Source organism: Typopeltis vanoorti, chromosome 4, assembly GCF_054136105.1.
Source record: "Typopeltis vanoorti isolate ZY-2024b chromosome 4, IOZ_Tvanoo_1.0, whole genome shotgun sequence".
Classification (NCBI taxonomy): domain Eukaryota; kingdom Metazoa; phylum Arthropoda; class Arachnida; order Uropygi; family Thelyphonidae; genus Typopeltis; species Typopeltis vanoorti.
Window position 1 is genome coordinate 40151415 of NC_143552.1, and position 15008 is coordinate 40166422.

Genomic DNA, 15008 nt, shown 5'->3' on the forward strand with positions numbered 1-15008 from the left:
TCCTTAAACAGAATCAACATATAAACTTAAACACCAGGACAGAACATTTTATTTACTGCAAAACAGAAAGTTGCATTTTCTTCTAATAGTAATTTAAGAAGGAAACTATATTCAGAGAGAGAGAGATGATACATCATATCATAAGAACTGATTTCATCAGTATGAAATGATTGTTTAGAAACTATTAAGCCAACAGATTTTAAGTGTTTCTACTCATAGTTAATTTTTCTAATAAGGTGATTATATGAAATCTACTAAGGAAGGACAAGAATGTTTATTTTTTTCAGTTTACGGAAAGAGAAATATTTGAGTATAATATTAAATCTTTTAATTAGAATGAAAGAAATAAACATTTAATTAAATATTTAATTAAAGTAAAATTAAAGTAAAATATTATATTGGAAGGCCAAAACTGTTAAATGAGTTAGCAAAAGAATTTGTTTTCTATGTTTTGTTGTTAAGGAGCTTTTTTATTTCTAAAATTCAACTTAAGCATGTGTGTGTGTGTGTTAGAAAAAGTTTATCTCATACGAAATCTTTTTAAACAAATATTATGTAAATAATTAGAATTGTAAATTTTTTACATTAATTAAAACAATGTTTTTTGTATTGCAATTCTCTTGTTCCCCAGCAGAGCTGACCACCACTAGGCACATCTACAGGTAGCATATAGAAATGGCTTCCAGATGTGGAGGTTAGCTGTGACATAAACAGAGATCCCTCTGATGAATAAGCAGTTGTGCACACCAACAGCAGTAGTGAGAGAACAGTCAGCAGCTCTGCTCAACTAAAAACCTCACAAATACACTCTAGTCTCAAATCTCTCATGATAAATTAAATTAATTTGTCAAGTTCGATTTTACAGAGGTTTCCAAACATATAGAAAATAGAAATTATGTTGTAAAAAAATGTGATAATTTTGCTGTAAAAATGAGCAATTTAATTCCCATTGAGTTACTAAGGAATAGAGAAGAATATTTAAGAGGACTGCGACGGAACAACAAGGCTTTTGGACTTCTTCTCTCAGGAATTTCTCGGACTTTTGTCAGTTCCTTTCTTGGAGGACAGAGTTCCAGGTCATAATCGATGGGGCTCCTGCTAGGATGCATGGACGGTTAGGAGAGTGCGATTACCCTTGGACATAATGGAAGCATCGGCAGTTTCTTACCAGTTATCAATGGGAGATTGCCGTGGCAGTATTGAAGGAAGAATCACCTTAACCTTTCCGACAAATTTCCATCATCCAAGCAACAATCGTAACCTATGATGAAGATGTAACTGAGGTATTGTGAAATTGATTGAGCTGTGTATGTAAAGGGCTACCATAAGTAAGCACAATTTTATTCATTTGTAAAGGTGAAATCGAAATTATTGTATGTAATGAGCGTGCTTACAGGTATTTGCTAGTGAAATGTTAAGAAATGAGTTATGGTTACAAAAGGGTAGATTGATTGTAAATTTGTACATATAATGGAAAGAATTAAGCTAAGATGTAACTTAGGGAATAACTACACGTTTAATTTAGATAAGTTAACATTGTGATGGGGTTTGGTAAGTTGTATGTAATATAGTCAGTTGTATGTTGCCCCTATTGTATTTAGATAGGCTGAGAGAGATATCATTTCCTCTTTGATGTGTGTGTATTGTACGTTCTTTCTAAGTTTAAAATAAAATGTTTTGTTTGTTTAACTACTTTGCCTGATCAATTGCCAATGCACTATCTCTAAAAAACTAGTGAACCTGCGTGCACTAAAGATTGAGAATCACCACGACTAGCTATAGGAATTACATGTATTAACTATGATCTTACCTGTGTTCCTTACCTTAATTCTCATACTATAAAATTCAATTAGAATGGTGCAGTCGTTAATCAAATAAATTTTTCTGATTGACTAGTGTGAGAATTGGTGACCTGTAAACCATAGGTAGATAATAATCTAAAATCTGTTTACTAGCAGTGGGAACAGGAAATAAGATAAAGTAAGGTTAACAGAGGGATATATGTTTAGTAGAATAAAGCTATATTACGAGTTCAGTAACATAGAGTTAAATAAGGCATAAGGTGTTGGGAGCATAGCACATACAAAGTTAATAGTTGTTGTAGTTGTATATGCTATAGTTGTAGTTAATAGCGAAGTCAAATTTAAGATATAAGACAATAAGGAAGAAAAAATTTTACATTGTTGCAAATGACAATAATAAAATATTACACTATGACAATGTCAAGGCAAGTCAGTGCCACTATAAAATCACCTGCCCTGGTAGTGAGCAGCAGTAATACCAATACTGGACTGAGGCTGACGAAGGATAATTCAAGGCTCAAGGCCAGATAAATGTAAGCATGGACAATGGAGGCCTTTAATAGCTATATCACTTCCAGGTGGAAGAAAATGAGAACTCACTATCTTATATTCCCAAAACTACACACCAAGGAAGCTGAATGAAAGGATTACCAAATCAAGGATGTGGAGGGATGCACCCTGTCAAGAGTAAGGATGGAAAAATGCATCGAAGATGACGAAATAATAAAAAGATGAGTGCAATACACCAAGGAACCGTATACAGGAGAAAAGTTAAATAAATTGCTCCTAGAAGAAGAAATGCAGGTAAAGGAGTACGATGAGAAAGGATCACCTTTCTTAAACTCAGAATTTGACAAAACTCTTAAAGAACTGAAACAGTCTAAAGCACCAGGAACAGACTAAATCCCAAGAGAAATTTTACAAGCACTAGGCAAAGAAGTAAAAAGTGAACTATTTAAAATGATCAATCAAACTGGAAAAATACACATGGAGACATTCCAAAGATTTTGAACAAAGATACCTCCTTGCTCAAAATATAGATACCCCCCCCCTCTCTCACACACACACACACACACACACACACACACACACACACACACACACACACACACACACACACACACACACACAAATGGCATAGTTGCTGCAGGATTATTAGAAGAATTTTTAATAATTAAGAAATTGAGTCTGAAAGATAAGTTTATGCAGTATTAGCATATTTAAGGAATTTAAAAAAATAATAATTCAAGTGTAACAGGGTGAAAATTTTGTATCTTCATTACAAAATGAAGATTCAAAATTTTCATCTGTTCCTAAGGACAGATGAAAATTTTTCATTTATCAGTTTTCATAACTGTTTCTGCACCTTCAAAAAATGTTTCAATATTTTTATTAGAATCACCACTAAAGTTTGGTATAACATAAACCAAGATAACACATTTTGATGGTGATTGTAATGAAAATATTGAAACATTTTTTGAAGGTGCAGAAACAGTTATGAAAAACTGGTAGATGGCCTGAGGAACAGATGCCTTTAATTTTAAAGTCTAAACTGTAAGGTAAGCATTCTGCTCAGAATTCTAGAAGGTTAAAATTAGCTCCAGACAACCTTTAAAAGTATTTTGATTGAGAAATTTACCAAAAGACAGAAACTTGGCCCTTATCTTTGGAAAGTTCATTCATGTGTACAGATGCAAAAATAATCCATTTCTCAATGTTATAATCAGTTAATTAAACTGTTATCTGATTATAAAATTGATTATTATTATAGTAATTTTTTGAATAGAACTATTTTTCATCATCAATTCAGAAAGGGACTGAGCCTGAATTAAAAAGGTCAGTTTATAAACAAAGGTTTAGATGTTAAGAGAGCTCTTGAAGTTGCTCAAAGGGAAGAATCACTAATTCAGAGTTTGTGTCCAAATGCAGCTAAATCTGTTAATGTAGTTGATAAATCATGTTATTCCATGCCCTGTAAGAATTCCTGTAAATCTCAGGTACTTTCTTATACTAGTTCTAATGCCATGAACTCTCAAATGCAAAAATATGATGAGCAATTCGAGAAGTTGAAACATGAATTAGAAAAGAGAGCAGATGATAAGATACTGGTTATTTCAAAGACACAGAATGAAATTTTGAAGTCAGGTTCAGATTTTCAATTATAGTTATCTTCATGTGATAAGGGAAATGTAAGTTATGTTAATGAGAAAAGAATGCCACAAGAAGCAAATGAATGCATGTAAAACTATCCAATGTTTTAGATGTGGGGAATTAGGTCACATCTCTAGACACTGTTCTCTAGGGTTGCCTAAACCTAAATCTTCAAGAATTCAAAGCAGTACATATAAAGATTCTCAGTCTTTAAATGTGCAAAGTATGCCTAGAAGAAAAGTGAAGAATTTTAAATATTTGTAGTCTTGGTCTTGTAAAACTTTAACAATTATGGATCTAGCAGATTCAGAACCTTTGATTTTAGTGGCCAAAATTGCAGAGCTTCTTACAAGGTACTATTTTGATACTGAAGCACATATGTCTGTGATTAGTCAGCAGTTTTTCAGACTTTTAAAGGATAAGTTAAAAGCTGACGTTCAGTATTTGGATAATAATGACATAAAATTGAAAGACCTATATTTAACCGGGAGTTACCTGCTATACATAAAATCTCAGTAGACCTAATTTTTCTGTTACTGTTTCACATGAGTTGCATGTCTCCCAAGCAATTTCTAGTAATTTGTTTCATATTGTTTTAGATGAAGAATTTTTGGCTCTTCATGGTTATTGTTATAATTATTCATCTGGTGTATTTCTTTGCATGGGGTTGACTTGCTTAAGCTAGCTTTGAAATTCTTTGCAGAACTTTCTCAGAGTTTGTTTTCATTGAGTAAAGAAGTCCATGAAGTTTATTTATTGACTGAAAATACTAAGAGTATTGAATCAGAATAAATTCTGATGATAAGCATATCATCTTCAGAATTGTATCTAAATGCTTAAAGCTTTAATAAAGAAATTCCCGAATCCTTTTACTGAAGGTATACATGGACTGTCTTGTAAAGATGTGATAGAACACACTGTGATTGGTAATTCACAGATGCCTATTTTCATAAAGGCAGTACCAGACATCTCTCAGATACTTTAAGGCTTAAAACCTTCATCATCATCACGAACCATGAGATCACTGCCCGCTGGTGTTCGATGCCTCTGTCACTATCTTATTCCACCTTTCTTTATCCAGTGCACGGTGTCGCAGTTTCTATACACCCATTCCACAGTCCTTTGTCGTCTATCCATTCTCTGTATGGTCTACCTCTTCTGTTTACACCATCCATAATACCAAAAATGAATGTCTTTATCTTCCGGTCCTCACTCATTCTGCAGATGCGTCCAAATAATTGCAGCTCACGTTTTATAATCTTCTGCATTAGATTCTCCTTTGGTTGTCCTTCCGATAAACCTTTTCATTTGTGACTTTCTGTATCCATCCTATTCTTAGAATCTTCCTGTAACAAGTTCTTTCAAATGCTAAAATTCTTTTCCTTGATTCCTTATTTATTACCCACATTTCAGATCCATACAGTACACCATTAAAGATGCATGTTTCCAGTACTCTTAGTTATGGTTGCAGACTGATCACTTTACTTTTCCAGATGTTATCCATGGCCTTCAGATTTGTTCTTCCCTTTGCAATTCTGATCTTTATTTTTTTTTTACAGTCCAAATCATATGTCATTTTACTTCTTAAATATGTAAATTGGTCTACATTTTCTATATCAATTCCATCCACTTGTATCTTTTGATTCATGTTCTTTTCACCAAATACCATTGTCTTTGTTTTTTCCAAGTTCATAACAAGTCCAAATCTTTTCCCTTCCTCATTTAACAGTTTCAATGTTTTTTATAATTCTCTTTCGTCTTCTTCAATAATAACAATGTCATCTGCAAATCTCAGATTGTTAATTCTCATCCCATGCACTGATATTCCTTTGCGTCTTCCTTCATTTTATCCATTGCTCTTTCTAAATGTGCGATGAAAATGCTTGGTGATATTGGGTCCCCCTGTCTAGTACCTCTGCTTGTTCTAAACCATTTACCCAAATCATCACCTATTCTAACTGCTGCAACTGCATTCTAATAAACATCTTTTAATACAGCTATTAGTTTTTTTATCAATTCCATAGGATTCTAGCACTGCTAATGTCACTTTCTGGTCGATACAGTCAAATGCTTTCTGAAAATCAACAAAGCAAGCATATATATTTTTGTTTTTTCTCCTAGCTTTCTCTGCCATTAACTGCATTGTCAAAATCTGTTGAATTGTATATTTCCTAAATCCTGCTGGCTCATCTGCAAGGTATGCTGTGTTCTCAATCTTTCTATCAGTATCATCATCATCACCTTGCCAAAATGACTTGTCAAGGCAACTGTTCTAAATTTTTACATTCTAGTTTATTTCCTTTCTTGTATAATGTCACTAATATCGATTTCACACACTCCTCTGGCATCTTTCCTTCTTTCCATACCATATTACATAGTTGGTGCATTTCTGTAATCAAAATAAAATTAGTTTAATCCTTTATCCAAGTGTGAGCAAACCAAGTTTGCACCTGAAAGTATCTTCAGGACTGGGTTAAGGTGGTACAACACCAGGGCAACTCGTTGCAAAGGTGGAGCAAGCTACCAACACTCCTATCTCAGTATCTCTCATAATGCAAAACACATCTCCTTGCGGATATGTCTAATGTTATGCATTAAGGGAAGGGCCACAACCCAGACTAGTTTTGACCTTTATTGAGGTCTCTTCAGTGGGAGCCAGGCCCAAGTGGAGATACCAGGCAGAAGCATTAGCAGGTCATCGCTACCTATAGGAGTTGCCAAATGGTGTGCCACCCTTTTTTTTTAATAAATTACTCTGGATTTAGAGAAAGATGTTGAAAGTTTATTTTTCACTTGGTTAGAGTATAATAAAATTAGTTTAATCCTTTATCCAAGTGTGAGCAAACCAAGTTTGCGCCTGAAAGTATCTTCAGGACTGGGTTAAGGTGGTACAACACCAGGACAACTCGTTGCAAAGGTGGAGCAAGCTACCAACACTCCTATCTCGGTATTTCCTATAATGCAAAACACATCTCCTTGCGGATATGTCTAATGTTATGCATTAAGGGAAGGGCTCCCACTGAAGAGACCTCAATAAAGGTCGAAACTAGTCTGGGTAGTGGCCCTTCCCTTAATGCATAACATGGTGATGCAGTTTTTATAAAAATCAGAATCAGAATTATGTACTATATATGAATGTTTCAAATTTTCTCAAGTGATACTAAAATTATCTAATCACTGGTTCCCAATTTCAATTTAAATTTACAGATTAAATTTAATTTCAATTTAAAGAGACTGATCTCTTATAATCACTCTCTCTTCCCATAAGCTAAATTTAGTATTAGAAAAACTAAAAGGAAGTCAGAATCTAGAAATCAAGTTATATTAGGGAAACTGGCGCTTTCTTTTTTGAGACAGCATGCAAGAAACGGTATGGGGTATTGGCACCTTTATTAACTCATCACATATGTAGTTAAAAAATAAATAAATAATAAGTTATATGTAACAAAAATAAATCAGCCCAAACAATAGAGAAAATAGCGTTCAAACCAATTTTTAAGGCAGGCATAGATGGGAGTCCAGTTAGAAATAAAAATACACAATAAGCGGCCAAATAATATTTAAAAAATGAAGATATCAGAAAAGAATTTGACATTATGTTACATTGACATTTGACACTGTTAACATTATTGCCAGCCTGGTTGGCTGAGTGACTAACAGAACCACTCTCCAACAAACAGGCTGCAAATTTGAATCCTGCCATAGGATGTCTGAATGTCTTAAAATGAGAAATGAATTTCACCTCTGTGTGAAACCCATACCTTATATTTACTGGAGGCATGAAAAGGCTTGAAAAAGTTCCATATCTGGTCTCTAAATTTCTGTACTATTTAAAAAATATGATAAACAGAAATTTTAAAAAATAAATAAAAGAGAAATCAATACTACAACTATAGGTTTACTGTTCAACCACGAATGCAAGAACCCTGGCTGGCACAGTGCAAAGAAGGGTCAATTCATGTTGAAGGGGAGAAAGGTGAAATCAGGTGCTTTATATGTAAATTTTTGCAACTGTTATACAAGCAAAATAGTTACCACTTTAAAAATTAGAATTTTCATAAAAGATAAGCTAATTTTCTGACGTATAATAATAAACACTTATCTCATGAAACGCACTGATTACCCTGTGTTGAAGTGTGGAGGGGGTTTTGCATCTGTAGTCGGACAAAACATCCTTTCATGAATAGGAAGTAACAAAAAATAATAATAATAAGTGTGTTAGCAGAGTTAATACAGGCTCACAAACAGAATAGGAGAGGAAATATTAGGAACACAGCTATTTGATGGCAGAAAAAAGACAGGATCCAGGAGGACTACTTCAATTAACAAATATTGACTGAAAAATAAGTTTTGATAATATTGGAGAACTGACAAATCAAATTCGTTCCAGATTAGTCTGAAAGAAATTTACTGAAAAATAATACATAAACTAAAATCACTTAATGTAACCAAATTAAAAGTATACCTAGATTTGAAAGTGGATCTCTATCTTTTCTTTAAAACAGAAAAGTTGTTTACACTGCATTTCAGCTGTATTTCCTAACAGAATATTCACATCTCATTCCCCCCCCCCCCCCCCCATACAAACACATCCAAGTCCAAAGTTGAATGTAAACTGCCAAAGAAATAAAATCAATTCTTAGTTGTTGTTGTTTTTTTTTTTTTTCCCCATTACTATTAAATGGTCATCATCATCAAATTCCTGACATGTATCCTCAAGGGGTGTACAGGATATGAGAGTACCACATGAAAAATTTACATCATTACTAACTTCCTATCTCCAATTTTCCTCCAAATCAATCTGTTACCAGTCAAGACACCCACATTGTCAGATCTTATATTTCTATCTTCAAGGCACATTTTACTATACCAATCTACCTATATCTTGGACTTCTTTGGGTCTTTTTTCTGCCAACCAAGAAGAGAACAATTGTTTTGCTAATCTTTCTTCTCTCATTCTGTTTAAGTGATCATACCACCTGAGATTAGCCTGGCTAACACATTCCTGGGTGCTAATAATATCAAGTTCTTTCCTAATATCCTCATTTTTAATATGATATTGCAATTAATGCCATTTGTTCACACCCCTAAGCTTTCTCAGGACTCTCATATCTGCAGTCTTTGGTCAAGTGTTATATTTCTAACCCAGCTCTCAGATCCATAAGTTAAAATTGGTTTGAACACTGTCTTGAATACAGCTAATTTAGTGTTTTGACTAATTTCTCTCTTATTCCATAAAAAATTTATTCAGTTGACTTCCTACCATACCAGCTTTGTTGATTCTGTTGTATACTTCCATATTTAATTTACCATCTTCACTAAAAATCGTGCCAAAGTAGCTGAAATGTTTTACTTGTTCAACAGGTTCTCCATTCACAACACAGTTGACATTTTCAACGTCTTTGTCTTGTTATTGCTGACCTTCATACCATACCTATTACAGCAGTTATTCAATTTAGTCAGGGAATCTTGAACACTTGTAGGATGTTTATTTAGAAGTATAACATCATCCACATAAAGCAAAGAGCTGACATTAACATCTCCAATTTTAATATTAGGTTTAATACCACTTTCCTTCATTATGTGATCCATAAAGATAATGAATAATAGAGGGGATAATGTACATCCTTGTCTCACACCAGATTTAACATTAAACCATCTTCCTTTACTTCCTTCAATTCTAACTGCCGACTCAAATAAAGACAAATTATTGCTTGATATAATGCCCCATTAACACCACACAACTGTAATGTTTTGAATAGCATCACCCTTGACACCTTGTCATATGCCTTTTCCAGATCTAGAAAACTTAAATACAGATATTTGTTATATTCCCATGATTTCTCAACAATTTGTCGTAAAGTGAAGATCTGATCCTGACAGTCTCTATTTGGTCTGAATCCAGCTGGTTCTTCACCAAGCTTTTCTTCCACAATTCTTCTCAACCGTTTCTCAAGTATACTTGCATAAATCTTACCAGGAACACTCAGTAACGAAATACCTCTGTAATTCTCACATTCAGTTTTATTTCCCTTCTTATATATGGGTACTATGAGAGCTCTACTCCCATCATATGGAATTCATCCCTGTGTCCAGGCCTTCTGAACTATGTAGTGCAGCCACTGTAAGACTTTTATACCTCCATACTTAAGCATTTCTATTCAAATATCATCGACATGCTGCCTTTCCACATTTCAAGCTTTTGATGGCTTTTTTCTACTTCAAGTATGGATATGTATTCCTGATTGCATGCCTGGTCAGTGTTCATTACCACTGTGCTGTCACTAATTGTTTCATTTCGCAATTTTTCGAAGTAATTACTCAATACTTCAAGGATATCTTTTTCTCCGGTTTGGTTTTCATGTCACCTTTATCATCTCTAATTCTTTTACAGCATTCTTTCCTCCATTTCTGAGCTTCTTCAACAACCTCCAGAATACCATGCCACCTTTTTGATATTTATTTTCTATGTTCTTTCCAAAGTCTTCCCATGACTTTTTTTTAGCTAGTTTTACAATGTTTAGTACAATGTTTAGCTTTCTTACATTTGTCTCTGCATTCTCTAAGAGCACTATTAAATGTTTTTATTGCTAATAACTTCTATCCATCCTAGAATTAATATGATTTCACCAATGCTATTTAGCCTTGAGTGCTTGTATTAAATATTTATTTAACAGAAAGAATTTGAAGAGGGCTTAATAATATTACATGCTCTGATTTTAAATGCAAAAAACCTCACTTTAATAATATCAGCCATATAGTGATCTTGCTTAAATATAACATTTCAGGAGGTAGGATAATTTTATCAAAACACTTCATTATCATCATCATACGTATCAAGGATTTAGGCCTAGCATGGCCTGTTCCGGCCTTAGAAGTCATCGTTGAATCATTTAAGAGGACGTCCTGGTTTTCTTTTTCCTAATGGCTTGTACTTTAAGGCTTGTTTTGGTAATCTTTCTGTTTTCATTCTTTGAACGTGTTCATTCTATTTATGTTTATATTTTTTAATTTTTTCTATTACTGGTTCTTGGTTTAATTCTTTCATAATATCTTCGTTTCTTTTGTGATCAAATAGGGTATACTTTGCAGTTTTTCTCATAAACTTCATTTCTGCTGTTGTTAATCTTTGTCTTTTTGTTTTATTGTCCAGATTTCGCTTCCATACATTAAGACCGGTAAGGCTAATGTATTGTATACTTTTAGCCTGGTTTGTTTTTGAACTAGGTTTGGTTTAAATATAGAGTTAATTACACCTGTTATTTTTAAATATTTTGCAATTTTTACGTTTATATCTTTTTCATTTTCATATGTGATCATACATCCTAGGTAGTTAAATGAATTCACCTGTTCTAAGATCTTGTTATCTATTACTATTTTAGTTCTTGCTGGATCTTGTTCTTTAAAGGCCATAGTTTTTGATTTTTCCATTGATATTATCATACCATAATCTTTGGATATCTCATTTAGATTTAAAATAGCTTTCTGTAAGTTATCTTCAGAATTTGTAATTATTATTTGGTCGTCTGCAAAGAGGAGAGTGTTTAAGTTAACTGTAGGTGAAAGTTTAATTCCTTGATGTAAATTTTTACTCCATTCTATTATTATTTCATTTAAGTAGATATTAAAAAGAGTTGCTGAGAAGGAACATCCCTGTCGGACCCCTTGGTTTATCTCTCATGTATATGATAGCTTGTGATTTAATCTTATCAAAACACTTATTATAGAAAACACAAAATTATTGGAAACATTCCCATAAACTGGACAAATGGATTTAATGGTTATAAGTGGTTGTAATTTATTAAAGTTTATTTGTTATCAGTTCACTTACCGAAGGCAATGTTGCATGGACCCAGGAGTAACTAATTTAGAAATTGTTATAACTGTCTGCAGAGATGATGTTACCTTTCCTCTATGATCCAATCCTTCACACTGTTCTAAAGTTATTAACTGGAATGCTGGATGATTGAGACTGCACTGTATTCCACACCTACCACCAGGTAGTAATGCCAAGCTGGTTCCCATAGGAGTGGCAGTGGTAGTCTCAGGATGAATCTGACAACTAGATCTCCGCCGAACAATACCTTGGTGTCCACCAGAAGTTGCTGTGGTGCCTGCACCACTACTAATGTTGCTAGAATTCCCCTGGTGATGATAACTACGCGGCAGGCGGAAAGAGGCACGATTGGTTGTGGGAGCACTTTCTGCAATTAGCTGTTCAGTATCAGCATTAAAATTGCCAGTAGATGCCTCCAATGTACTTACCTACATAAAAAGCAATTCAAGGAAAATTTTATTTGGATGAGGATAAAAAGTAAATTTCTTAACATATAATCTAAAAATTTCTTAAGGTATAATGAAAAAAATACAGAACATGTATTCACCATTCTGGAAAAAGTACAAAAAAAAATATATAAAGAACTTAAAAATGACATACAAAGAAATGTTTTAATCTATTTTCCTTGTTATTATCAAAATAAAGCATTACTCAACTTCACGTAATTTTTAAACTTAATTATTTTAGTTATCATCATCATCAAATTCTTGACATATACCCTCAAGGGGTGCACAAGATATTTATTTATTTATTCGTATGAAATTTCCTCCCTTTTTCTCCCCCATCCCTATCGGGGCAAGTTGAGCCCACTGATGTGGGGAGGGTTAAGTATTTATGGCTGTAGATCCGTGTGTGTTCATGTGGCCGGTTTGCCTGCTTGCGGGATGAAAAACCTCAAATAAACTGGGGGAAAAAAAAATCCTGCTGTCTACGTCTAAGACTGGCTTACTTGGCAATGGTGAGTAAAATCCTTAATCTCCTCATGTCGGCAACAGGAATCGAACCTAGGATACTGCTTCCACAGGCATATGGTTGCGAAGCGCAAAGCCACTAGGCTAACCGTGTGGACGTACAGGATATGATAGTACCACATGAAAAATTTATATCATTGCTAACTTCCTATCTACAATTTTCCTCCAAATCAATGTTACCCGTCAAGACTCCAACATTGTCAGATCTTATATTTCTATCTTCTAAGGTACTTCTTACCATATCAATCCACCTATATCTTGGTCTTCCTCTGGATCTTTTTCCTGTCAACCTGGCAGAGAACACCTGCTTTGTAATCTTTCATCTTCCATTCTGTTTAAGTGACTACACCACCTGAGATTAGCTCTGCTAACACATTCCTGGATGCTAACAATGTCAAGTTCTTTCCTAACATCCTGTTTTTAATATGATATTGCCATTGATGCCATCTGTTCATGCCCCCCCTAATCTTTTTCAGGACTCTCATATCTGCAGTCTCCAGTCTTTGGTCAAGTATTTTACTTCAATCCCAGCTCTCAGATTAATAAGTTAAAATTGGTTTGAACACTGTCTTATATACAGCTAATTTAGTGTTTTGACTAATTTCTCTCTTATTCCATATAAATTTATTCAGTTGACTTCCTACCATATGAGTTTTGTTGATTCTGTTGGATATTTCCAAATTTAATTTACCATCTTCACTAAAAATCATGCCTAAGTAGTTACAATGTTTTGTTTGTTCTATAGGTTCTCCATTCACAATGCATTTGATATTTTCAATGCTTTTGTCTATTTTCATTGATTTTGTCTTGTTATTTACTTCCTAATGAGTGTTCCTGGCAAGATTTATGCAAGTATACTTGAGAAACGGTTGAGAAGAATTGTGGAAGAAAAGCTTGGTGAAGAACAAGCTGGATTCAGGCCAAATAGAGGCTGTTAGGATCAGATCTTCACTTTACGACAAATAGTTGAGAAAGCATGGGAATATAACAAAGATCTGCATTTAAGTTTTGTAGATCTGGAAAAGGCATATGACAAGGTGCCACGAGAGAAGCTATTCAATACGCTACAGTTATATGGTGTCTATGGGGCATTATATCAAGCAATACTTAGTCTTTATTTGAGTTATAAGTCAGCGGTTAGAAATAAAGAAAGTATAGGAAGATGGTTTAATGTTAAATCTGGTGTGAGACAAGGATGTACATTATCCCCTCTGTTATTCATTATCTATATGAATCACATTATGAAGGAAAGTGGTATTACACATGATATCAAAATTGGAGATGTTAATGTGAGCTCTTTGCTTTATGCGAACGTATTATACTTCTAAATAAATCCACTACAAGTTTTCAAGAGTCCCTGAGTGAATTGAATAACTGTTGTAATAGATATGGTATGAAGATGAGCATTAAAAAGACAAAGACAATGAAAATAGGTAGAATCGTTGAAAATGTCAACTGCATTGTGAACGGAGAACCTGAGAACAAATAAAACATTTCAGCTACTTAGGCAAGATTTTTAGTGAAGATGGTAAATTAAATATGGAAATAGATAACAGAATCATTAAAGCTGGTATGGTAGAAAGTCAATTGAATAAATTCATATGAAATAAGAGAGAAATTAGCCGGAACACTAAATTAGCTGTATACAAGACAGTGTTCAAACCAGTTTTAACTTATGGATCTGAGAGCTGGGTCAGAAGTAAAACACTTGACCAAACACTAGAGTCTGCAGACATGAGAGTCCTGAGAAAGATTAGAGGCATCAATGGCAATATCATATAAAAAAAACGAGGATATTAGGGAAAGAACTTGACAAACTCAGCATCCAGGAATGCGTCAGCAGAGCTAATCTCAGGTGGTATGGTCACTTAAACAGAATGGGCGAGGAAAGATTAGCAAAACAAGTGTTCTCTGCCAGGTTGGCAGGAAAACGACCCAGAGGAAGACCAAGATATAGGTGGATTCATACTGTACAAAGTGCCTTAGACAATAGAAATATAAGATCTGATAATATTGGAGTCTTGACAAGTAACAGGCTAACTTGGAGGAAAATTGTAGATAGGAAGTTAGTAATGATGTAAATTTTTCATGTAGTACTATCATATCCTGTATACCCCTTGAGGGTACCTGTCAGGAGTTTGATGATGATGATTGTCTTGTTATTGCTGATTTTCATATCATATCCATTACACCAGTTATTCAATTTAGTCAGGGAATCTTGCAGAATTGTAGCGGATTTATTTAGAA

At 34.0% G+C, this 15008-nt stretch overlaps 1 protein-coding gene across 2 annotated transcripts in view; it reads right to left on the reverse strand.

Annotated features, from left to right (window-relative positions):
• RhoBTB (Rho-related BTB domain containing) overlaps nucleotides 1-15008 on the reverse strand; it is a 397556-nt gene that overhangs the window by 201755 nt on the left and 180793 nt on the right. For both annotated transcript variants that reach the window (XM_090391753.1, XM_090391754.1), the window contains one exon: nucleotides 11785-12218. In XM_090391753.1, the coding sequence (XP_090247879.1) occupies nucleotides 11785-12218 (434 nt within the window). The remainder of the gene's footprint in view (nucleotides 1-11784; nucleotides 12219-15008) is intronic.